Here is a 26,049-nt window from a genome sequence, read left to right on the forward strand (position 1 = left end):
GGGAGAGTTTAAAAACGTGTAGCCTTTATTCTACATCTTTAGTGTTATAAAGACACGCATTAATGATAGGCTTATACTATGAAAACAGAGTCATACCCTTATATTCGTTGGCCAGATAACAGCTTTCATATTTTAAGTCCTCAGCTTAGTTTCAACATTATCTGGATCACATGGCTTTATAAATGCCCTATACAACATTACTATTGGATTTATAGCATATACTTGATGCAGGCACATACAATAGTCCTACTATAAATACTATATATGCTATAAATCCAATAAAAATGAAGGTTAGAGTTCTTTTTTTTACTGAAACTGTTTTAGAGATGTTGATTTAGCTTTACGGTTATTTTGGAGGCTGTAGATGAACTGGGGATGATAAAATATTAGAAACACCTCTCAGTATAACACACTAGTTCACCAGAACCACACACATACATACATAGGTGTAGACTTCAGGGGGGATGCAGGAGACATGTCAGACTTCTGACTTTTATTTGAACAAAATTAAAGGCATTAAGACCATAATTATGATGCAGAAAAGGCACAAATTGGTGTTCAAGAATCACCAGAATGCAAGAAATTAAGTGTTCAATGCTCCAAACTGTCTGCCTGAGGATGCACAAACTCTCTGTTTCATATGTGTGTCCCCCAGTGTTCAAATAAAAACCCATGCCCTTGCATACAAGAATAAAATAGTTTCAATAAAACTGTACCTTACAACCTTAATGCTGATTTCATGATCGTATTTGATAGTAACAGGGTTACATAATTAAACTAGAGAATGCAATTTCTGAAGAAACTGCAGGTGTGAATGCTGCATGCTCAATGCTGCATGCTCAATAGCTGACGCTATACTGCAATGCTCACTTTAAATGTTGAATCATACCATTAATGAATGAATAATGTGGAATATTTTAAGGTTATTTGAAAAGCTGACGCAACACTACAATGCAGGCTTAAGTGTGTAAGAGGACGGTGAAGTAGTAGGAATAGTTGGAAAAGTGTGAATAGGTTTAATTAGTATGAATGTAGTTGAAATTTGAATGATACTCATAATGTGGATATGGGAGTACATATCTCATCTGGCCTGGGAACACCTTGGGGACCCCCAGGAGGAGCTGGTAAGCGTTGCTGGGGAGAGGGACGCCTGGGGTGCTTTGTTTGGCCTGCTGCCCCTGGGACCTGGCCCAGGATAGGTGGATGAAAATGGATGGGTGTGGATTATTTCAAGGTTCTTGAAAAGCTGGCGCTACACTGCAATGCTGGCTCTAAATGTTGAATAATTACATTAATGTATAAAGAATGTGGAATATTTCAAGTTTGATTTTTTTTTAAAAATGCTTACGCTACACTGCAGTGCTTCAGTGTTACATAATTAAATTACATTAAATAAGTGTAATTGTAATCTGTTGTTGTTGTGGGTGCAGTTTATTGAATTTTTTCCATTTTTATGAACTTATAATGTAGTTATTATATCATGTTTTTGTGCAGAGATGATTGTTTTTTAAAATTTGTTTGTGGTAGGCCTATGCCATGGACCTTTCTCTGTGTCCTTTATAAAGTCATTATCATAATTATTAATATTGTTACAGTTACTGAGAGGAAAATATGTAATTGAGTTACAGTTACTTATGAAAATGTTGGCGATTAACAAAGGGTTTACATCCAAATATATATATATATATATATATATATATATATATATATATACAGCTTATAGAGTATAAAATTCATTTGGTTGCTTTGCATCTTTTCACAGTGCAGGAATTGCTCTTGGAAAAAGTAATCAAATGTAATAAGTAACATTGCTTTGATGAAGTAATTCAAATAGCCTAGTTACAGTTTTAACAGGGTAATTAGTCATCTGTGCCCTATTGCCTTCTCAAAATAACCTTCCCAACACTGAGCACTACTGCTACTGTTTGTTATTTATTAAACAAACAAGAACAACAAGATCAACAACAAAACAGGTTCCATTACATTTACACTGTAGCTAGTTATAGTGAAAGTGATACTTTACTTAGCCATAAATCAGACCCAATGTAATGTGACTCTGATCAATATAAGCTATATGATCATGCCATTATGACACGACGCTGTGACGACGTCGCGGCGGTTTGTCGAACTGTTACGTTCCTTCGAATCTTCGGTAGCCAGGTTACGTTGTTAACGTTGTGAGCACGTACTTGTTTTGCTGGGCACCGTTAACGCCCACTTTAGGTATTGCTCATTTTGCGGAACGGCAGCCCCATTCATAGGGCTAGTGGGCAGGCAGGCAAAGCGCAGGAGCGGCCAAACACCATCACCGACGTAGTGTGCGAGCCAAATGATGGTCTCTCACTGAACAACACCAGGCCAGGTTCGACTGCGCGATCGCTACCAGCCGCTGCGACATCGGACCAAGTCAAACCGAAACCATCGTGTCAGGAATGGGATTTGAATGTCTTGATTGAATACTGGAGGTCCTCTCCTGCGCTCTCGACCTGCCGCGGAAATAGAAAGACTTCCTAGTCGCCTGGATCCTCATCGCTGCCGCAAACCGGCCACTCTCCCTCGGCTCATTTAACCCAGGCTGTCCGCGGACCACTGGCTCTGGCATCTGGACACATCGGAACCGGTCTATCCGTCGTTGAAGATACGGAAACGTGCCTGTGTGTGCTTTTGCTGCCTGTATAATGCCGACACATTTGCGGATCCGGAGAAGGTCATTCCTTGGGCTTTTATTCCTTTTTTCACTGTCCACCTCCGCATTGTATTTCATCTACTCCGCCCCCGGAATCGGTAAGTGGAAACAAACCTGATGATGTTATTTCCAATACTTAAAGACGTTAGGATGAAGTGATGGTCGTGTGTATGGGCTGTTAGGTCATGTGTGACAGCTCGGATTGGGAGTGTAGACAAGCGGAGGAGCCATGCGCCTCTTCTGAGCCCTGATCTCGCCCAATCGATGATGAGACTCAGCTGGATGCTGGAACTCAATCCCATAATATCCATGTACCTGACCATGGTAATAATAGTGCTACTTAGGAGCATCACGGCCACCATAATCATGCTGATGTTAGTAGGCCTGACAGCTATGATTATCATGCTTATTGTGACGACTGGGACTATGGGCAAAATATGGTATTTTAGTTTTGATTTGGGGTTCATTGGCAGTCATTAAACAGTAATACTTAAACCATGTGTGTTTCACAACTCTCACCCTGCCTGACTGTTTGTAAGGGTGGGCAAAGGTCACATCATGAGTCATGGATTCAAAGGCCCTAAATAATATTAGTGAAGCCAACCTGAGCAGAGATCACTGACAACAAATCACTCCTTACTGCCTATATGTCACATGCAGTTGTGTAATATCACATATCCTGAATTCCTGAGTTCCTGTTCATCAATGTATCATCATCCCCTCCCTAATGTTTTTTTTTTCCATCACCTTTTGTCTCTTTCATTGAATGTGCACACACGTGTGTCACCAAGAATCTTGTTGAGTGTCTCAGTCTCATCTTTTCTTGGAGGCCTCCCCAGCCGAGGCTATGGTTCACTCTTCCTATCACCTACAGCCATTCATGCTTGCTATTTTGGTCATTATCACCCATGTGACGCCCAAACATCAGTCACTTTATTGTAGCTTAACAGGCACGGCTTATCTTGATGCATGGCTTTTATTGTAAAATTGGGACTTTCACCTGACTCTGTCCTTGACTCGGTGCCAGTCAGATTTGTGATAGCTTTTCACAGAGTGGGTGTAAAAAAACTAGATGAGCGTGCAAATGTGCAGCAGTATCATGCTCGCTAATGTTCTTCAATCGTGGGGAACATTCACGAGGAAATATGTGAGGAAACACAAGGTACAGTTAAAATTGGCCACTGGGAACTTTTTTTTATTTACTGCTTAAGCCACCATTGGTTGGATATCCTGTTGTGCTTGCTCAACAGGCATGCTTGGCAAGGTTGGGCTTCCCTGAGACATTGTTAAGTGGTATCTACTCCGTTTAAAATATTCCACTACATGGCATGAATCATCTATCAGAGCACAAATACAATAGACCAGTATTTGAGTTTACACAAGAAAGTAAAAACACATGTACAGTCAATGGGAGCGGGCTCGTCACTGTCAAAAATGAGAGCCTGTCATTTTTTGGAGTGACTGTGTGAGTGAAATAGTGTTTCTGTCATACTAGTGCAGCCTTTCTAAAACACCAAAGAGAGAGCTGGTCCTTCTTACTCATCAAAATGGGTATTGACCCATTCACGCTTTTTACTTGCTGTGGACAACTTAATCAATAATTAAATCAATTCTCATGTGGAGGACACATTACTGACAGGAATAGCCTGCGTAAGTCCCCGTAACAGAGAGCAATGATTCCTCTAAATGTGAAACAAATAAACAAATAAATCGTTGAGCAACCGGGATAAAAATAATCTGTCATTCACGTGTTCACTATTTTTCAAGTATTGATGGTGTCTGGTAACTGACTGAGAGCTGCTCTTGGCCGTGTCCATCCTCCTGGGTGTTGACTATTGTAGGGCTCTAATGGCCACGTGGTTTACTGGAGGGTTAGTTCAGAAACACAACAAGGACCAGCAGCACCAGTCCATTAATTATAGATGGTAACCAGGAGCAAGGCAGCTTCTGCTGCTGTTACTAAAAGCTACAGTTAAGTCTTTTACACTTGGGGTGCCTGGTAGAGAGCTAGCAGCAGGCCTAATCAGGAAAAGCAGGTGGGGGTTTGAGGATGGTGCTTAAAGGAAATAGTTTCAATTTTTTTGGCATGAGGTGGTATGATTTACTCACTGGCAGTGATATCGATGCATGGGCATTAGCTGGGGTTTCAGATCCTGTGGTCAGAGATGCACTAGTGAGCCACAGCTTGTCAGACAGAGACAAACAGCAGCAAATGCGGCCTGGTAACAAAAACATTTTGAACCACAGCACAGCATTAGCAGTGGATTTAACTATCCCCAACAGAATACATCAAGTTTATGTGCAGAAATAGCCCTCAGACCTCTCGGTAACACGGGCCTATTGGACAAGGAATAATCCAAGCATCAGACACATACAATGAAGTATTTTTTTGAGGGTGTTTGAAAAGTATTGGGTGCTGTGTTGGTCACCTGTTATTGAAAACAAACTACAGCCTAGCCAGGACATCTTCCACATGATCATAGCCTGAGCTAATGTCTGTAAATCAATATGATATACTTCCATTAGGTGACTTAAACTACAAAACTGCATGTCTGCCCTATAGAGGTCGTTGTCAGAGTGGGCTTCACTACCAGTGAGTGGATCCTTCACATCATTTTAAACCTTATAGTAATATAGGGCTGGATGATATGGAGAAGATCAAACATCACATTATTTTTTACCCAGTACAGTACCCTAAAAATTGATATTGTGACGATACTATAGGGCTGACTGTTGGTGCCTTCAAAAGACGATATCTAGTCTCATGTCGTGATATCGATATAATATGCTGCTCAGCCCTACTGTACTGTGCTGTAGCACCATAAATATCCTAGCAAGAGAATGATCATTCTAGTTTTCCCTGTTGCCATAAAGCATAAATTGTGAATTTGTTAAGTTAACAACAAAAATCTCCCATCATGGGTCTTTTCAGATCACATCAAACGAGGAGTTCTGGCCACAGATGTGTTAGATACAGCATTGTATGACGACAGCCACACTTTGAAGGTGACCAGATTCACTGAAGGAGATTATATAGGAGGGGACACTGGAAAGAATTAGTAGAATAATTCAGAGTAAAACAAAGTAATAGAAAGATGGAAAAGGGCAAGAGGCGGGGGGAAGCAGATAGGGAAGGATGAAAGAGATGAGCCTAGCTCCTTTCCTTCTGCTGGTTTGCACATCGGGGAACCCATCCAGAACACCTGAGCAGGGCTTCCTATGATACCCAGGTGGCTTTGGTGCAGAATGCCCCAATTTCACAGCTTAGTCCATTTCTCTCTCTCTCTCCTCCCGTCTGCTTACGTCTCTCTCTCGGTTTCTCTGTCTCCATGTACTCATATGCACTGACACCCCAGCCTCTATGTTGCCCCCGAGCATGGATGCTGACTGATGCAGGCTGGGGATGCAGGGCACAGCTGGGCCTGATTGCAGCAGTTTATTTAATTAAAACATGAGAGAATCCCACTGGAGCGAGGGCTAGGGAAGACACAGGCTCTATTTATAGGTTCGAACGCAGATACACACACACACACACACACACACACCCCTCCATATCCGGTGAGAGCAAGTAAGACAAGAAGCCAGGTGCTTCCCTTTGTCTCTGGAGACCAGGCTCATCCTCTCATCTGAATGGCTATATGTGTACGTGTGTGGATGTAAGGCTCTTGTATATCTATCTGTAATACTGTAAATGTCTCATATCGTACAACAGATTTCTTTCCAGGTGTGGCCTGCTGGCTGGCAGCCAGTACTGTCTGTCAGGTTGCTTCACGGTGTGCAGCAATGCAGACACATGGATAGGATGGAAGTTAGAGATCTAGTGCGGTTTTAAAATAGTTTCATGCGTACCGTACTTTGTCAAACAGTACAAAGGTGAGCTGAGGATATCCTTAGACAGTTGCCACCTCGACATGACAAGTTGCAACAAAACAGTTGCTAACAGCAATATAGACGTTTTTATGTGTTTAGTAAGTAGAAATTTGGCTTTGAGGCAACCTTACGTTACCTTTGTAGCTCTTTCTTCGTGTCTTGACAGCTACACATGCCTCGCCTACCTGTCATCCTTTCCTCAGAACCATAGTGAGGGCGCAGACTGCCAGTAAGTACATGTCTCAGAAGAAAATGATAGCCAAAGCCTTTGGATGTAAACACACCTCCTACTCTTACAGCGAGGAAATAATTGCATATCTGCAGGTGTCATGTCTTCGGGTTGGTCTGCCTCATCAGCAGGTATTACACGGAGAATAACTAATGATAAACACACTCTCTGCTGCCCTGTGCAATTTTGTGCGGCCCTTACTTTCAGGCTTTTGAGAATCTGCCTGCCATTTTGAATGCAGATTGATAAACCCAGTGTTAATTATGTGGTGTGCCGAGTATGTTAGCGTAAAACGAACATCATAAAATCTAAAAATGCTAACACATTGGATGGCTTACATAAGTAATACATAAACTACCTGTGACACCCATGTGGACATCAGCCTTTGACTGCCAGACATCCCACTGAAGTGTCCCTACCCTGCTTTTACAGCTTGCTATAACGCTGTTGTATTCTGGGGTATCTACAGCGTATGTCCTTTGCTTAAAACTGATGAAATATGCCCAGTGAAAACTTTAATAAACCTAAGTGTGGATCAGGGATGGGACAAATGATTTATATTGCAGTATATCTTGAATCAGTCTCTTGCGAGACACAACAGCACTGGCACCTGTGTAGCATTCTCTCAGAATAATAAGGCAGAGGTGTGTCCTTCCTTTGCTGAGGACATTTAAGCTCTGGGTCTGTTTTCTGTAGCTTCAGCCTATTGACAGCTTATGGCTCGTTGACATTTAAATGTTGTCATGTGTATACCTGTTGTACGTGTGCTCAAATTTCCTGTCATATAGTCTGATAATTAAATGCTGAATGCTCTCTCGATCTTCCTACCGTAAGGGATTACTTTGTGGAGAACAGCACAAGGACCGCACCTTTGATTTAAGCTCGTGCGGTGTTATCACTGTCATGACAGAGATATTCCAGGCCTGCTCTGTGCTCTCACTTTCTCAGTCCTAATGGCGCTGTTTTCTTTCCCTTCACTACTCCTGGCCATGCTGGCCTCCCCCCAGTGTTTTCCCAGAGCAGTTTTTTACATTTCCTCTGGTCACACCCACCACGCTGTGTGTCAGTGTGCACATACGTGATTGTCCGTCCGCTTTTATGTTGTTTGTGCAGCCACTTCCTGCAAAGCTGACTTTCCAATTTTACAAGTGACTGCCTTTCCCCAGGAACATTTGAATCCTAATTTGGGTAAAAACTGGCGCACGAGGTGGAGAGGTATTGAAGAAGGAAGGAGTTTGTCGAGATCAGAGAGATTATGTTTGGTGCTATGTAGTTTGGTGCTTTGCATTGATTACAAGGAAATGAAAAAGTCCACATGTGGCTAGCCTTAGCTTAGATTATCATGTGTTTGTGCCAGCATTGTTTGGATGCTAACCTGCTGCCCTGGCTGACTTAATGTGGGTAAATCATTAACTTTGTTAAGGGGTAAGACATGTAGGTTAATTTACTATACATAGGACTTGTAGATGGATTAAGCCTCTCTTAAGTCTCGTAAAGTTTATAGGCATTCAAATTTATAGCATTGTCTGAGGTAACCATAGTGCACAGAGTCGGCCCGACTGACACAGATCCACTCGCTGTGGTAATAGTGGTGTCTGTGTTCATGCAGCGCTGTGGTGAGAGGCTACGTTTGTATTTACAGTAGGTGTAGGAAAGTACAGGATGGTGTCTTGCATTAGAAGTGATCATGTGTGCGTAGTGCTCATGCTGCTTCCGTGCTGATGCCTCGCTTGTAGTAATGCAGAGCTTCTCTGGCACTCTTAAAGCCATCCATCTCTAGTCCCCACTGTAACGCTACCCCCGCCCCACGTCCCACCTCCCGCCCTCCTTCTGCTGCTTAATTGATCCATCCATTTAGCTCAAGCCAGCCAGCCTCTTAAGGCTAATTTTCCAGAGGCTGGGGATAGCCAGGGTAAAATATTAACTTGGTGCCAAGCTGCCTCAGATAGATTCCGTTGTGAATAAACAAGCATGCTACGTAGTGATACATTTTTCAGCCTCTCTATTTAACTTCAGTAACGCCATTTAAAGAATGGAACATCTCCAGGTTATTAGCCATAAATATAAAACTGTATGAACTCGGCATGAAAGGAAAACATGGCGAGCTGGATACACAGCAGTTCAATCACTGAAATTCCTCCGGCTGGAACACTTAAGGTCTGGTGTTTGACATTTTCACTGCAGTTGCCATGGTTCCCTGAGGGCTTGTTCCCATCCAGGACTGACTCCTTTTTATCGTCACGGCAACCACAGAAACATGCCATCCGTGTTCCCATGATGATCGGGGTGACAACAAATCCCCAAGGATACAGTCATTACAGTCATTTGGGACAAAGCCACGGACTGTCTCTTTGTCTGGGACATCTGTACACTGTAAAGGAGAGCCTTCAGTGAAAGTCATTAGGACGCGTGTAAATAACTTCAAACATTGTCAGATTTGTCGTGCTCTTTACCGCTGACAGGTCAGAACAACACATGCCCCATTATTTCAATAAACACGTCAAAATTGTCATTTCTGCTTCCTTCTAGACTTTTCATGCTTAAATCTGCCTGCCGGGGTAGTGTGCTACATTCCTGTGTTGTAAATGTGTGCGCACAGTCCAAGGACATGTGACTCTAAATACTCTATTAACAAAGGAATTTAGTTAAACATCAATAGAGTGGGAGTTCATTGCACCTTGTGAGTCAGTCAGAGGCATAAGCAATCCTCTTAAAGCCTTTCATTGACCGTGTGATACCCTACCTGCTATTCCCCATTACACACACACACACACACACACACACACACACGTACTGTAAACTCCAAATATGGTTTACTAGGATATGCAGGAACACTGAGCGTCACCCTGAAAGGGACCCGGATTACATAACCGTTTTGATTGTGGGGCTGTAAAATCTAAAACATTTTTTTCCCTATGATTGCAGAAGACAAAAGACACTAAGTCCTTGCTTTGGTCTGAGCACCTAGCTTACAGAGGAAATCACTTTACCCTGTGTTTTCAAGACAATTCAGTTTAGATTCGTGGATTTTCATAATTCTGCTGTAGTCAATAGCAGAAAACAAGAGATTAGTCTGTCCTACATGCTATGCACAGATCTACTGAGAATCAATTTTGAATAGATGGTTCGAGCCAGTCTCTGCTGAGGCATTGTAATATTTATTTTGATACAAAGAGGCAAACACTATAAGAATTTCCTGTTGAAGGTGAATAGATTTTTTTATTTGATCACCTTTACAAATAGTCACTGAACTCACTCAGTCAATGACACATTCTATAACTTGTGTGGGGTGAGTTGGTGAGTTACACCCAGCTTTTTTTTTTTTTTTTTATTTTTTTTTTTAAATACACATTTAAATAGTATTGATATAATTGATTTGGCCTTTGCCTTCAATAAAACAGCCACTCCTGTATGGGTAATTCTAGACATTGTGTACTCAGTGATCTATTCGCATCCAGTTATATAAGGTCGCGTTTGATAAAGGTGCGTCTAATGTTTTCCAGTGGTATAGTGTGTATAGTGAACAACAGAGGTTCTGTTTATATCTATATAGTTGATCCACTTCCCCTCTCCATTTAAATAAAATTGACATGATAATAAACTGTAATAGCAGTAATATATCTTCCCTGAAATATGAGAATTACAACTTAAACTAATTTATTTATTCTAATATTGATTGTTTATTTGTTGTTTAAATTTATTTTTCTCATACTACCTGTGCTGGACCACCTGTATTCACCTTCTGTCTGAGACACTCCTTTTTAGCGCCTGTATGCTGAAGCACCCAGCTCAGAAAAGCCCAGTCTGCTCTGATTGGTCAGCATTTTCAGGTCTTTCATATCTCAGCGTCTCTGCACAATCATTGCAACCGGGGGAATGACTGTAACAGAGTGTAGCTGCACTTTCTACTATGAAAAATCACCAATCAAAACTTCAGAACCTGACATGTTCCAGCAGGAAAATAATCTGAAACCAGGGAGAAAAATAGAACATCAGCAAACCAATATTAGTTGTTTCCCTGATGTTAGCATGTAGTTACATGTAGCAGTGTACTTGCTGACGGGGAATGAATGTAACGTAATATAGCAGCACTTTTTGTTGTGAAAGATCACCAGCAAAACTTATAAACCAAAATCTTCAAAACCAGGAATTCCAGCAGGAAAATGATCCAAAATTGGAGAGAAATATAGAACATCAGCAAACCAGGATTAACTGTTTCCCTGATGTTAGCATGTAGCTACATGTAGCAGCGTACTTGCAGCCAGCCTACAATAAAAATTCAACAGTAAAAGCTTATAAACCAAAATCTTCAAAACCAGAAGTTCCAGCATGAAAATTATCCAAAACTGGGGAGAAATTTAGAACATCAGCAAACCAGGATTACTTGTTTCCCTGATGTTAGCATGTAGCTACATGTTGCAGCATACTTGTAGCTGGGGAATGACTAACGTAATATAGCAGCACTTTCTGTCGTGAAAGATCACCAGTAGAAGCTTCTAAACCAAAATCTTCAAAATCAGATGTTCCAGCAGGAGAATGATCCAAAATCAATGAGAAATTAAAAACATAAGCAACCAGGATTAACTGTTTCTCTGATGTTAGCATGTAGCTATATGTAGCAGCGTACTTGCAGCCAGGGGACATTTCTGAAAGTTTCAAACCAAAATCTTTTCAACAGTTCCAGCAGGAATATGATCCAAAATCAGGAAGAGATGGCAAACCAAGAATACTTGTTTCCCTGATGTTAGCATTTAGCTAACAGATGACCAGATAAAGATAAAGCACCTTGTCTCGAAAGTTGAAAAAAAAAATGTAGTAAACAGAGTATTTAGAATGGAATGAAGCCTGAAATTTTTGCTCACAGGGATTACTTATACATACGTTTACCTTATTATTTGAGACTTTGGCCACGGTTAATACTATCCGATAGTGTAACAGTATTTGTATGTGACAGAAAATAAGGAAATTCATAATACATTCCAATTCATCTTCAACTGTAACTGTAGTTTCACACAGATTTTAGGCTTCCCCAATTTTCTGCTGGTATTGTACTTAAACACAGCTTCCTTCAACCTAACTTCCTGTTCCATAACTGTAGCTCTGTCTTTCTGTTTGGCAGACCTGTAGAATGACACAGCAAACAAAGAGGTGATCCCTACACATGTAGTAACCCTAGTCTCATCGTCTTATTCTGTTGTCTGTAAGATGACCCATGGCTGACAGTATGGATATTTGACCACAGACAGATGGTGGAGCTGAGTGAAGGGGAGGTGGGGGGGGGGGGGCTGGAAGTGTACCCCTGTTTCGATGGAGAGCTGCGAGTCATTTCAGAGGCAGACTGAAGGTCTTGTGTTGAGGCACTAATCATTTATGTAACCTAATCATCCTGAGGAGAATCCCAGTCTTTGTTGACCTGGTCTGGGCCTCCCTTTGTTGTTGAGACTGTTACCGTGGTTACTTTGGTCATGTGTTTTGAGGGCAGTCAAACTGCAACTTGTGATGAGCTGGTGTAAAGCAGCGATGATGCCAGTGAGGCATAATCCAAACACAAATGTTACTAACATTGTTGATGATGGTTGGAGTAGTGGGGGTGTTAGGGATAATGGATGTGATGACTGCACCTGTTTTTGAAGTTTGCCCACAATAAGCGTTTAATGAAGTTTACTCTGTCTAAACTTTACTTCTGGACAGGCACAGGCAAGTTGTTGTTTTTCATAAAGACCTCACACTCTAATATATTCCTTTTGAAGCACTTTTTAGATACGCTTAATTAAGGATGGGTGTCTTTAGTCAACCACATTTCCAACTTTAAGAAGTAATTATTTGTGAATCACCTTTGTGCCGACAGCCAGATATTGTATTTACTAGGGGTGGGAAATATAATACATTATCCTGCTAATCCTTGCTAAATTAATCCCCTTGCTACAGTGACTTAAATGTCATTGTTTTCCGAAGACTCAGTGATGCTGGAATAGATTCTCAATCAATAAAGTGCAAAAGAAATATAAAATAAGCCTGCGGTTATGTTCAGGATAGATTCCTGACACAATACTCTGCCCATATGAAGATTAAAATGGTTATGTATTGCTGTAATTGCTCTTCCTGTTCATACTGATCATGAAGAGATCCTGCCTTTCTCTGGAGAGTTATCACAGCAGCTTCGGTAGCACAATGCTACACAGAGCACAAGCTACTCCTGCAGTATGAGCTTGCACACGTTCCTATGGCTATCATACTGTAGCATGTTGCAGGATTTGCGCTTGTTACAGTTTGGGTCCGTGTTTTTTGGTTGAGGTAGCTTAAAGGCGCTGTATGTAAGAATGTGGCCAAAACAGTTACTGCACTCAAATTCAAAATACTGCCGCGAGTCGTGCAGATGCAAATATTCTGGCTGACTATTGTTGTCGGTGAGATCAGTATGTTATATGAACATTATTCCTTAGTCTCTGTGACATATTAGGAGGATTTTATGACAATTTGCTTTAGATTTCTTACATATAGCTCCTTTAAAGAGCGTGGAAGAAGAGTCGATACCCGCACTTGAATTTCCACAGTGCTTGTTGGTTATTACTAACATACTCATCAACCTAAACGAGCCCAGTTGAATGGCTGCTGTCTTATTTTACATAAACAAAACAGAGGCTGCACCCAAATTTCACACTTGAGTTGAGAGGCAACATGAAACAGGAGCTCAGCAGCAGGTGTCTGTTTGTAGCGAGAGCCCTGCCCATGAAGCACCATCAGTGAACTTGCATCTGTCATAAAAGTACATTTCACAATTTCAACTGTTACAAGCTGTGTCTTTAAGGCTGTGTGGTAGCAAGAATCTGGTGACGCAATATGTATCCTGATGCAGGAGTTACCATAAATATATTGCTAATTTTAAAAAAATCCAGATTTATGAAAAATTGTCTGTGGGAGTGGTCCGCCCTTTATGATCCTGCCTGTTTCATAAGCCTCTGTTCTTTGTGTTTACGCAAGCGGTATGTTAGTTTGGAATGGGAGAGTCAAGCGGCTGAAGATAAATTACAGCACTGAGGGATCTTGCAGTTGGGAGTTTAAACACAACCCACAATGAACCACTCCCAGAAATATTTGTTTTCAAAATTAAAAATCAGAAGTGATTTTGAGAATCGAAACATTATCTAGATACTCGAGTGTATTGATATTTTCTTACACCCCTGTGTCTTTTAGCAGACCCCTCTATGGCAGCATCCCCACCATGCCAATTAAGTGGTCCCTTTAGAATGACTAGGAGGCTACGTAATTTGATGCACCGCTATTGTCAGTGTGAACCTAACTGACAACATGGATATCCTGATGCCGCCTTCTAACACACACCTGCCTCATTCTCAGGTATCCAGATCAACACCTCAGGTTGGCCATGGCAGCAAACACAAACAATTAGCACAGAGCCTTTGTAGGAGCTTCATTATGAGGCTGCTCTAATAAAACCTCAGGAGGGCTGCTTGGTTGATTAACAAAGCATAGCTGTGGCCAAAGCTGATTTATATTCACAGTATGATAACAGTGCAAATTACCAGCTGCTTTTATGTTGTACTTTGGTGTGGCCACGAAGATTAGTAGTTGGTAAAGTGGCCAGATGAGACAACATTTATTAGACTTTGGTTGGTATACTAGATAAAAAAGTTCCACTACTGTCCTAAACTGTGTGTGAAAACCTGGCATCTCCTCTTTTCTTGTATGCACAGCAAATCCAGCTTCAGCAGACTCCAGCGCCTCGCCTGAAACGTGTTTTTCTATGGAGCATCAACAGAATCGGTGTCATGGCCTGGATTCATGTTGGCAGAAATTAATGGGTTTTGTAGCTTAAATCTGAAAGTCATTAATCAATTTACTACCACTTTGAGTTGTTTACATAACCCTCGGTGCATTAAAGCAACAGATCCGGTCTTCCTCCAATGAATACATACAAATATTTAATACATGAATTGTACTATTAACTATATCTTTATCTTTTCCCAAGGACAGTCTTGATAGCTTGTTTTAGTGAAGCAGAAAAATAGGAAATAGGAAAATAGAGTATGAGGCAGTATGGTGTGTGTGTGTGTGTGTGTGTGTGTGTGTGTGTGTGTGTGAGTGAGTGGAGGGAGTCATTAGGTACTCGTGTGTGTTTGCGTGCATGTGTGTACCTGTCCGTGTATGTCCTCTGTGGATGCTGTACACTGAGCGACTGCAATAACACAAGAATGTTCTGGGCAGCTGCCAAATATAAAAGCAAGCGGAAATGGGCTGGCAGAGGGGAGCGGCGGGGTACTGCAGGAATGAATTACTACTCCCTGGCCCGTTCCTAGCAACGCTGCAACTGTCTCACTTACTGTAAGTCCTGAGATTGAAACAGCACTTGATGTGCAATAGCATGTGCTTGCTGCAGGGTATTAAGGGGGATGTTAACCGGTTTCAACAAGATCATACATGCACAAGTTAAGATATATATGAAATAAAGCTGTGTTGCTATCACTTTGGATCGGAGATTACGAAAGGATGCAGTGCGGCTGAGTTGGGGCATGAGAGGTACTGATAAGCTGTGGTGAGACAGGTCTTGGAAAAGGGAACGTGGAGGGAAGACACTAAGATGAATCTTGAGTTGATTGAATGACCTGCAATATAGTTGCATTTGGCAGGAGCTGAGTTAAAGGGTGATGAAACCTGCTGTTTCAGTTTTTCTCAGCACACACACACAAAGGTTGGGGAAGGTTATCACCACCTAGAGGCACTCGGTACAGAAGCCAAGAGCGACTAGAAAACTTGTTTAAAAATAACTGTTTCTCATCGGCATCCCCGTGTGCGCACACGTCTATCTGCTCTGTAATTTTTTTAATGTCGAAGATTTGAATTTGTATTTATAACTCCTTCCTCCAGCAGCTGCGGATTATGCAAAAAGAAAGCAGAAAGCTATGACCTGCAGTAACTGATTTTTTCACCTGCAGCTTTGCTTTCAAAGTTGCCCAGTTGGGTAGAAAGCATAGAACTGGCAACCTGAATGTGACCACAGGAAACAGGAATGAATGATACATAGTCCCACAGACCGGTTTTAAATCTTTACAGCTTTAAAACAAGGTGTCCTTGAAAAAAAATCAAAGAAACATTAAATTATGATCACATTTGTCTTTATTCCAAAAAATGTGGTCCCTTGGGTGCAGGTGAAGCACCTGTGAACACAACATGACATATGACATATCACCTATTAAGCTGGTAAGACAAACTTATAAGTGAAGTTGCTAATTTCCACATTCAGCAGTTACTAAGCAACATTATTATTCCAGTAGTAAAATATTCAGTCTTGGACAGGTAGTGCACAGTAGAGTTGCACAGCTAATCAAAATATTATCAACTGCAATATTGCCAAGTGCAACATCCATCCATTTCCAAATGCTTATCTGAAGCTGGGGCATGAGGGCAGCTGGCTGGGCAAAGTGTTCCAGACGTCCCTCTCCACAGCAACGCTTTCCAGCTCCTCCTGGGAGACCCCAAGGTGTTCCCAGGCCAGATGAGATATGTAATCCATCCAGCATTTTCAGAGTCTACCCTAGGGCCTCCTACCAGTGGGGCATGCCCGAAACAGCTCCAGCAGGAGGTGCCCAGAAGGCATCCTGATCAGATGCCTCAACTGACTCCTTTCAACACAAAGGAGCAGTGGGTCTACTCCGAGCTCCCTCCAGATGTCAGAGCTCCTCACCCTATCTCTAAGGCTGAGCCCAGCCACCCAACAGAGGAAACTCATTTCAGCCGCTGGTATCTGTGACCTTATTCTTTCGGTCACTACCCAGAGCTCATGACCATAGGTGAGGGTTGGGACATAGATGGACCAGTAAATTGGAAGCTTTGCCTTGTGGCTTAGCTCTCGTTTCACCACAACAGTCCGGCAGACCAAACTGCTGATCCATCTCGTGCTCCATTCTGCCCTCACTTGTGAACAAGACCTTGAGATACTTGAACTCCCTCACTTGGGACAGTAACTTACTCCCACCCCAGAGGGGCCAATCCACCATTTTCAGGCAGAGAACCAAGGCCTCAGATTTGGAGGTGCTGACTCTCCTCCCGACCGCTTCACACTCGGCTGTAAACTGCCCCAGTGCATGCTGGAGGTCACGGTGTGATAAAGCCAACAGAACCACATCATCTGCAAAAATCAGAGATGCTTATCTGAAGTCAGCGATTACAAATGAAGCAGTGTGGTGCTACAGAAATGTCCGGCCTACAAATCATATTCCAGATATAAGTTTAGTAGTATAGTGAAAATGAAATGCAAAAATTACAATTCCCACTAAAATCGCAGCTTTTTTGGCATATTGTGCTGCCTTAGAGAACAGCAGCTGGCCTGGGCCCAAAGCAAATTGTTGAATAGTGTAAAGTTGAAGGCTGGACAGCTTAACAATGAGCTGAAACATGCTATAAAGCTCCATAAAGCCGATGGGTGCTGCATATTCAGGGGATAATTTACTTTCGGTTCATCACCACTCCTTTCATATTTTTGCATTTTTGTTATTGTAGAAATATTGAAAATAGTGGCTTTAATCTGTATTTTAATTCAGCACCTGCAACAGTTCAAAGGATGCATTTCTAAAGAGAGGCAGTTCATGGTGTGATTGTGTACTGTTGCAGATGACACCCTGCTGTCACCCAGATAACACCCCGCCCTGTTTGTTTCTTCTTCAGCCGCTTTAATATTTATCAGCTCATAGTTTTAAACTTGGTGCAAGACTTGGTGCAAGATAACAGAACTGCCTCACCACAGCTTCTCGTAAATATCTGTCTCTCTATCTTCCTCAACTAAAAGGTTCCTTCCTCAAATAGAGAACCCAACTATAATAGTGCTTTTTGCATATCCCCATCTACACATAGTATCCCTTTCAGACCAAAGCCAGGACACCTACCAAACTGGTATTTGCCACTGGCCTGAATGAGTCGACATCCCTTGGATTTCCACCTGCATATATTCTCTTATCCACCCAGAAAATAATACAGGCAGCAGAAGAACAGAGAAAAAGATGAGAGAGTGTTGAGTGTGTGCTAGGAAAAGAAAGTGTCTCTCTGGAGCTAACACACACATACACATACATATACACAATCTGTCTGTCTCCCACTCTCCATCTCTCACTTTTCCTCACTCAGATCTGTTTTCCAGCATTTGCCTTGCAGCAGACTGAAAACAAGGGGTCCTGGCACCACTGTGTCGTTTATGTAATTCTCCTCGCCGCGTCTGGTCCCTGTGTTTCTCTGCCATGTAGTGGCTCGGCAGACACAGTGACTCAGGGGAGGGTCACACATGCACGCAAACAGGCACACACATACACACACTTGGGACAGCAGAGCAGATGGAGGGGCAGAGCGACTAGTGCAAGACCAAAAATGAACTCAAACTAGACCCCATGCTGTCCCTGCTGGCATGTGTTAGTGTATGCTGAGTGTGACATGTTATTTTGGAGAGGTTATCTCTTACCATACATTTTCCATTACATGCAGTTTCCAATCACACTGCATGTATAAAAACGTAATCTAAATGTATGTTATCAGCTCCACTCCTTGTCCTTTATCTTTGGCATTTAGGTGCATCAGCGGGAAAAGTTCGTCGTTCCTTACAGTGACAAGTGCACTGCTGTGTTTATCAGCTCAGACAGCAGTGCTGTTTTCTCTCGGCCTGGAGGTTAATCAATCGATTAGTGTCATTGATTAACCAGGGTGGTTCACACAGCAGCCTTAAAGCTGAGAGGTGAAGGAGGAAGGAAATCTCTGTGAGGCAGTCCAGTTTGACACGGTTTACTGTATACAGTACAGAACTGTGCATTCAGGTCCTTCCTTTTTTTGAAAGGGAAGTTGCTGTAGCCATAGCTAAGAATAAATAGATAACACTGAGGTAAGTATAATGCTGCTGAGAAGTGGCCACCAGTGAACAATAAATGCATGTCAGCCCTGAGGAGGGGAGTTAATTTTTATGCTCACACACCTTCCTGTGCTCACAAACAACGGTTGAGTATTTCACTTATCTTCTATGAATGTACATTATTTTACAGTAGACCTGATTTTAAAAAGTGGGTGTTTTCACCTCCATCTTTGAACTTTATAGACAGGGTTGAATCCAATATTCTAACATGTGCTCTTTCACATAGAAAATTGCCAGGTGCAGTTATCCAGGGGTAGTGACTGTTGGTAATTCAGACACAGGCCTCCGACGGAAAAAACCAAAACTGCCCTTATATCTGTTGCCACACCACAACACCTGGCACCAGTTTTTTCCTTTTGCATATCAGAGCTAGCACAACACATTCATTCACTCATTTTCCGTAATTGCTTATGCTGTTGGGGGGCTGGCGGGGTACACCCTGGACAGGTCGCCAGACTATCACAGGGCTGACACATAGAGACAGACAACCATTCACACTCACATTCACACCTACGGCCAGTTTAGAGTCACCGATTAACCTGCATGTCTTTGGACTGTGGGAAGAAGCTGGAGTACCTGGGGAAAACCCGCACTGATATGCAAACATGCCAACCCTGTTAGACAAGGAACTCTCTAGGTGTGAGGCGACAATGCTAACCACTGCACCACCATGTCGCCTAGCATGACATTGACATTGTCGTTGAAAATATTGTTGAGATCGTGGAGGCAAAGTGCAAATCTAAATCACGGGAGCTGCAAATTTTGTAAAAGGGTAAAAACTGCCACAACATGCCGTTCTAAAGAAAGCATTGTGGTGCTACAGAGGTGCCTTGGCCTACAAATCATATTCCAGGTATAAGGGAACGTGCTTGTTTGGTACAGACCCCTGCTAAAACCACAGCGTTATCATTTCAGTGAAAATAAAATGCAAAAATTCCCATTGTGAAAATAATCACAGTGTTATTTTTTCCCATATCATGTAGCCCTAGTCAGAGTCTATATACTGTATATGTGCAGGTGTGTCATTTTTTAAGCCTTCTGATGATATTGTCTCAATATTGACAAAGTTTTTCTTGCAGACATGCACCAACAGGTCTCCGTCACCGTTACACCTGCAGGCTCGTGCTCACACTTGACAGTGGAACAGTTGAAAAATATGACACTAGATATCCTTGCATGTAGATGAAATATGAAATAGCAGTGATCGAAATGTGTCAGGACAATATGGTGTCTGCATGTGTGTGTGTTTGCGGACGTGTGTTGGCAAAATTGCATTCACTTTCATTTGTGGATGGAGCAACAAGAAGCAGCGTGATGACGAGCTGCAGCTTACAGCAAGTTGAATGAGTCATTAAGACTTTTGGGAAAAGCCAAAATTTCTTAAGGCTGGTTCAAACTATGATTGGTTCAATCTGTTTCTCTCTTTACACAGGGGGATTTTAAGGAGGTGCCCTTGTTTTCACCCCTATTGTTAGTCACACAGGAAATTAATGGAAAGATTTGGCAGGAAGTACGAGAGTGAAAGTTTTGCTGACGTCCCATGGATGATTTTCCTGTCTGTGTTTCAAGAATAGTAAATCAAATAAAAGAGAATAGCATGGTGCATGAGCACTGCTAAAAACCTGTTTCCTTGAGGGTCACCTTTTGCTTTGGGATACTTCACAGGCAGGCGTTTAACCCCATACAGGGAGGGGAGGAGGCTACAGAGGCCAAGATTTGGGAGATGGATGACAATTGAATGAATGAAATTGACCGGACAAGAGGAAGTGGGAGGCTGGGAGAGAGGGAATGGGAGCATGCTCTCAGGACGTGGGCAGGATGCCAGGGATTGCGATAAGTGCTGACGTCATCTCTGTTGCAGTAAATGCAGAGTACTCATCCTGTCAAAGAGACATCTGTTCCGAGAATCTTGTCTTTCGTGCTTTTCTTCGCTATCATGGGCTCAAGGTTTCTCTATATTCTGTCAGTCAGCCAATCTGTTCATGTCCTCCGGTCCGATGGAGAAATGGAGCTCTTGGGAATGTTTTTAAATTCCCATGCACATGACGAGAGTTCTGGTTAATGCTGTCGTGATGGTTTTCCTGCAATTGTAGTTCCACACAGTTATTTTCAGGCGCTCTGGGTGTGGTGTGAAAGGAGCTGTGTGTTTGTAGTGCAGCTGTGGGCTCCAAGGAAGCCTCATGATCCACTTATGACTGAGTACCATGTGACCACAACTAACACTGAAGTAATACTGTCCTCTTTATCAGCTGCAACTGCTTGTGCTCATGTGGGTATGCTTTTGTAAGTTAACATCATTTGCAGAGCAAGATAGCTTTTTTTTTTTTTTTTGCACAGATGGTCTTGTTCATGGCTGTTGTTGCTCAGACTCCCTTTGGCCAGTTTAGTTAGTACGTCACCACTAATACATCCATCCTCTGCCTTTGGCTGGCCTCTTACCTGTTCTTCTTCATTCCTGTGGAGAACTGAGGACCATGTCCAGGTCTCAACAGCTGAGAACAGACAGACAGAAAGGATTTCCATATAGTGTTAAAACTGCAGGCTATACTGTAGATGTACCAAATAAAGTGTAGAGTGGGTGGATGGCTGTTTGGGTGAACTAACAAATGCATATGCAGACATATACAATGAGTAATCGGCAGGTGGACAGAAGGGTCATGTGTATTAAGCCTTCTCTTTAAGAGTATCAGGCAAACACTGCTAAGCTTTGGGATTTGTGTTACAGCAACAAAACGGTTGTTATAACAATGTGCAGTAAATCTTTGATTAATGGTTAACGGAAAATGGACTGCACTTGACCACTCAAAGCACTGTAACACTACATGTCACATTCACCCATTCACACACACAGGCTACCGCACATGGTGCTATCTGCTACTCAGTAACCATTCACACACTTTCTGTCATGGGTCACTTCATGGAGGACCCAAATGCAAACCAACAGGCAGGTTGAAATTTCAGCAAAAGGTGAGCTTTATGTAGCCGATAGAAAACATCCAGTACAGGCTGACAACTCAAAGTCCAAATGAGAGCAGAATAAAAACTAAACGGAAAACCAACCCAGATAACATGATGAACTCAAATCCAAAATCCAAACGGAACATCAGGTAGGAAACAGAGCAGGGAACGACACCAGTAACAAAAGGAAAAGGAGGGAAATGGGGATTGGCTAACAACAACAGAGGAACACTCGGGTGGAGCAAACAAGACCAACAGGTGTGGAGGGAAGACTCTGGGAACAGGGAAGGACTAATGAAATGGGTATGACAGAAAACAGGTGGGAAAACATGCAAAGACAGGAGGTAAAACCAGACATGACACATGAGGAGAGAGAGTCTATTAATGATAGATGAAGTGTAAGAAAAGTAAAAATCAACAACATTTCTACGTGTTATGTTAAGAAATACTAGAATTTGGTTGCTATGTCATAAATTAAATAATGTTGTGTTTGATCTTTTTTGCCATAAATAACAAAAATGAATTAAAACTGTTTAAAGACTGTTTGCCTAGAAAACTAATAAATAAGTCATAAATAGACAGATGATTGTCATCCAGTTTAGATATGTTGAGGAGGAGGGGGTCACCAATTTTGACTAATTCTACATGAAAATTATACACGGTGTTAGAGTTGTGGCAAGTGTGTCCACTGGGGATGAATTGGTTACTAGTTTTAGAATAAGCCATGATAAAATTCCCTTTGTTTTAATTTTTAATAAACATTAAAACTGTATTTAAGCACCACTTTTTAAAAACCCACTGTTAAATACTGCCAGACATCAACCAAAGGTAGTAACCGTCTCACAGATTCATGGCCATATGGTGCCATCCATAATGTTAATGCATGTTTGACATGATTTCTATATATTTACATGAGGTATTAGCTATGTTATTATTGTTTTTGCAACCAAAAAGTGCAAAGTGCTGCTAATTTTATGTGTGGTTTTTAAATATAAGAATCGGGAAAATGTTTTCGGTATGTGTATAAGTGAGGGCTGCAATGATTAGTCAACTAATCGATGACTATTAAAATAATCGGTGACTATTTTAGTAGTCGACTAATCGGAGTCTTTTTTTCATATAAAAGTACTATAACAGTGCCCCAGAATACTCTTATTGCAGCTTCTTATGTTCAAATATTGGCAGCTTTACACACTCTCCCATGACGGTGAACTAAAACCCTTTGGTGTGTGTACGAAACAAGACATTAGATGACATAATTTTGGGGTTTGGGAGAGACAGACCGACATTTTTCAACATTTTAACACATTTTTCGATATAATGATTAGTCAACTAATCGGAGAAATAATCGACAGATTAGCCGACAATGGAAAATAATCGTTAGTTGCAGCCCTAGTATAAGTACTTACAATATAATACTGATAACTGATAATTTTGGTCACTATAATCATGATATTTAATTTTTTTACCGTTTTGTCTGTAGTGTGCACTTTGAGAATGGATAGTTTATCTGTTTTCTTCTCATCTTTTACTTTTTATCCTTTTCCTCTGAAGACTGTGGGCCTGGAGTAAAATTAAATGAATTGCATTGATTCTTTAGTAGCATTTAAATAATTTTAACTTAACAAATGTGAGCCTAATATGACAGTGTAAGAGCTTTGTGACTATTCAATCATGTCCAATTGCAGCATGCTTTTCACTTTGGTTACCCAAAGAGGATGCAGCCACATTATGCCCCTGCATATATGTGTCTGTCGAGGTGTGCACAGAATGGCCCCTTAGGAAAGCATTACACATTGCTGCTTACATAACCTTAAGTTACCCATAACAAGTGGAGTGGATGGAGGGGGTGGATGGAGCGAGATATAAGGAAGAGGAAGAGGGAAAGATAAATAAAGACAAGAGACAGTGAGTGAGACTGCGGACAGATAAGTGAAAACGGAAGTGAGAAATTCCTCTTTAGAGAGCAGCAGGGATTTTTTTCTCTCCATGAGATGGTGCAAGAGGAGACGAGTTGCACACTTTGTTTGATGTAGTTCCTTGTCTTCAACCTGAAATATGCGAGGAGGATGTATTTGCCAATGTGGTCAAAACAATAGTGGAAATGGCATCTAATCAGGAACTCAAATATTTAGAAATACCAGAGCTGTGCAGGTTTCCTGATGTGGCACAGACTTAGTGTGTTTGCAGTGGCACAACATCAGAGGAATCTGCTTAAAATAGTTTGGATTTCCACAGAACACCAGCTGTACTTTTTGTCAAAATACGCAGGAAGTTAGCCTCTCTGCAGAGAGGGTTGTATTCCCTGAGATCTGAACAGAGCACCTCCCTTAGACTTAGCTTATGAGCACAGCCTCTTGGATCACTGTCTGACTCTGAAATGGTCTACAACAACCCACAATACATTTCAGTAAAATGAGTCACACAAACACATCGTACGTGGAAACATAAGTGGGTTTTGAGAGTGGTTTTGACACAATGACGGAGGAGAACAAACAGGATGTGAGTTAAGTTATCTGCGTGTGTCTGTGTGACAGACTGAATGGTATGTCTTCTCTGGTGCAGGAAACACATTGTGAAAAAAAACAAATTTATCTCTGTGTCGATAATTTTAATTCTCATAGTTCTAAATTGGTAAAGAAGAAATATTTCCCTACATGGCTTTGCCCTGTGTGTTTGTGTTTGTGTATTGACCAAGGGGCCACTGTGTGTGTTGTATTGATCCATCATGGCCTCTGGGTTTCTCGGCATCACTTACAGAAGCTCAAAGGAGCCAATAACATGCTTGCCCCCTCAGATGAGATCCAATAATGGTTCAAAAAGAACACACGTGTTTTATGTGTTCAGAAAAAACAACCACCAATCAGAAATCTTCATCAGCGCTATGCCGATCCTCAGATGATCAATACACTCTGTTACAGTGGTTGTTCCTGCTAATTGTGAGGGATTTAGTGCTAATGTTCGGAGTAATCAGCTGTTTATTTTCCAATACTGTATTGAAACGGCTAATTTGGAGTGTTAGATTACTGATAGTGTCATTAATCCAGCTTCTACGTCGACAGAACACGCATTCAGCAACACAGAGGAATGATGCATGTGCGCCCAGAGTGCCCTGTGTCCTGGGTGTCTTTATACATGTGTGGATCTGTGGGTGTCACTGATACGCAGTGGCAGTAAAAATGACCCTTTCTGAGAGTGACAGCTTTAAACCCTGAAAGCCATGAGTGTATGTATGGTGTGTGTGAGCATGCAGGAACCATTTCTGCTGGGAGGAGAGAGAAAAAAACAGCCTTTCAGCTCTTATCAGGGAGCTACCAGAACGGGACCGATCACCTCCCACTGCTGAGCTATCAATGTGGAGTTAATTGCCTTTTCGGAGGCAAAGCGGGGCGGAGGGGGGAAGTTGTGCGTGCGTTTCCCTCTCTGCTTGTTTGCTGGCTTTCTCTTTTTCGATTAACCTACGTTACAGTACAATATGGTGCAGGGTCTGTGCCTGGAATTGTCCCCGTCAGCTTGCAATCCATCATTCAGATTATTTACTTAAACGTTAGGAACAAACGGACTTGACAGAAACGGATACAAACCACATTACACAGAGACAGCAGCACAGAGATGAAGAGGGAAGATAGAGGGAAGGAGAGATAAGTGGAGAGAGAGAGAGAGAGAGAGAGGTGGGCTGGGCTTGGCATGCGGACAGCGTGTTCTGTGAGAGCTATAGAGGACAAGGTCGTTCAAGGTCTCCTGTCATGCTTGACGGGTTACAGTGGGGGGTTTCTGATGCAGTGACAAGCAGTGGGGGGTGGGTTTGTGGGGGTCCTTCTGGTCTGCATGTGTATCATGTCGTTGTGCCTGCATGCATGCAATGCCCCTTGCCAGTGACACATCATAATGCAGTGTGTGTGTGTGTGTGTGTGTGTGTGTGCACGTGCATACCCTTGCTTACATGTCCAGCGCTAATGGCCTTGTGTTGTAGCTTACTATGTTCGCTTCCTCTAAACTCCAGGTCTCTCATGTCTAATTGCATTTGTCACAGTTTGTAGCCTTGAATACCCCTGCACTAACCATTACTCCAGTCTCTAGTGTGCACGTTTGTTGAGAGAGGAATGTTGTGCCAACTGCTTTGTGTAGAGTGGTGTTCACATTCTCCAATAGGGCTGGGTATTGATCTTTAATATCTGGCCCAGTAACAAGTATTGAAACTTCTCCAGTCAAAATGATACCTGCGTTCAATCCTTTTTTGAACCCAGAAGTAGAAAAAAAATGACTGCTGACATGGTTTTGTTCGCAGGCAGTCACAGCAAGCGTTCCTCAATTTGATGCAACATGTGATAGGCCCACAGGCAATACAGTCTGTGGTTTGAAACTTTGCAATGTATATCCAGAGTTGGTACTAAAGTATGG

The 26,049-nt window shown here is 42.0% G+C and overlaps 1 protein-coding gene across 1 annotated transcript in view; it reads left to right on the top strand.

Annotated features, from left to right (window-relative positions):
- The first annotated feature begins 2,166 nt into the window (after positions 1-2,166).
- b4galt5 (UDP-Gal:betaGlcNAc beta 1,4- galactosyltransferase, polypeptide 5) overlaps positions 2,167-26,049 on the top strand; it is a 38,154-nt gene continuing 14,271 nt past the window's right edge. Inside the window, exon 1 of the mRNA XM_049580033.1 lies at positions 2,167-2,784. Within this exon, the coding sequence (XP_049435990.1) occupies positions 2,679-2,784 (106 nt within the window). The 5' untranslated portion in view covers positions 2,167-2,678. The remainder of the gene's footprint in view (positions 2,785-26,049) is intronic.

Source organism: Epinephelus fuscoguttatus, linkage group LG7, assembly GCF_011397635.1.
Source record: "Epinephelus fuscoguttatus linkage group LG7, E.fuscoguttatus.final_Chr_v1".
NCBI classification, from domain to species: Eukaryota; Metazoa; Chordata; class Actinopteri; order Perciformes; family Serranidae; genus Epinephelus; species Epinephelus fuscoguttatus.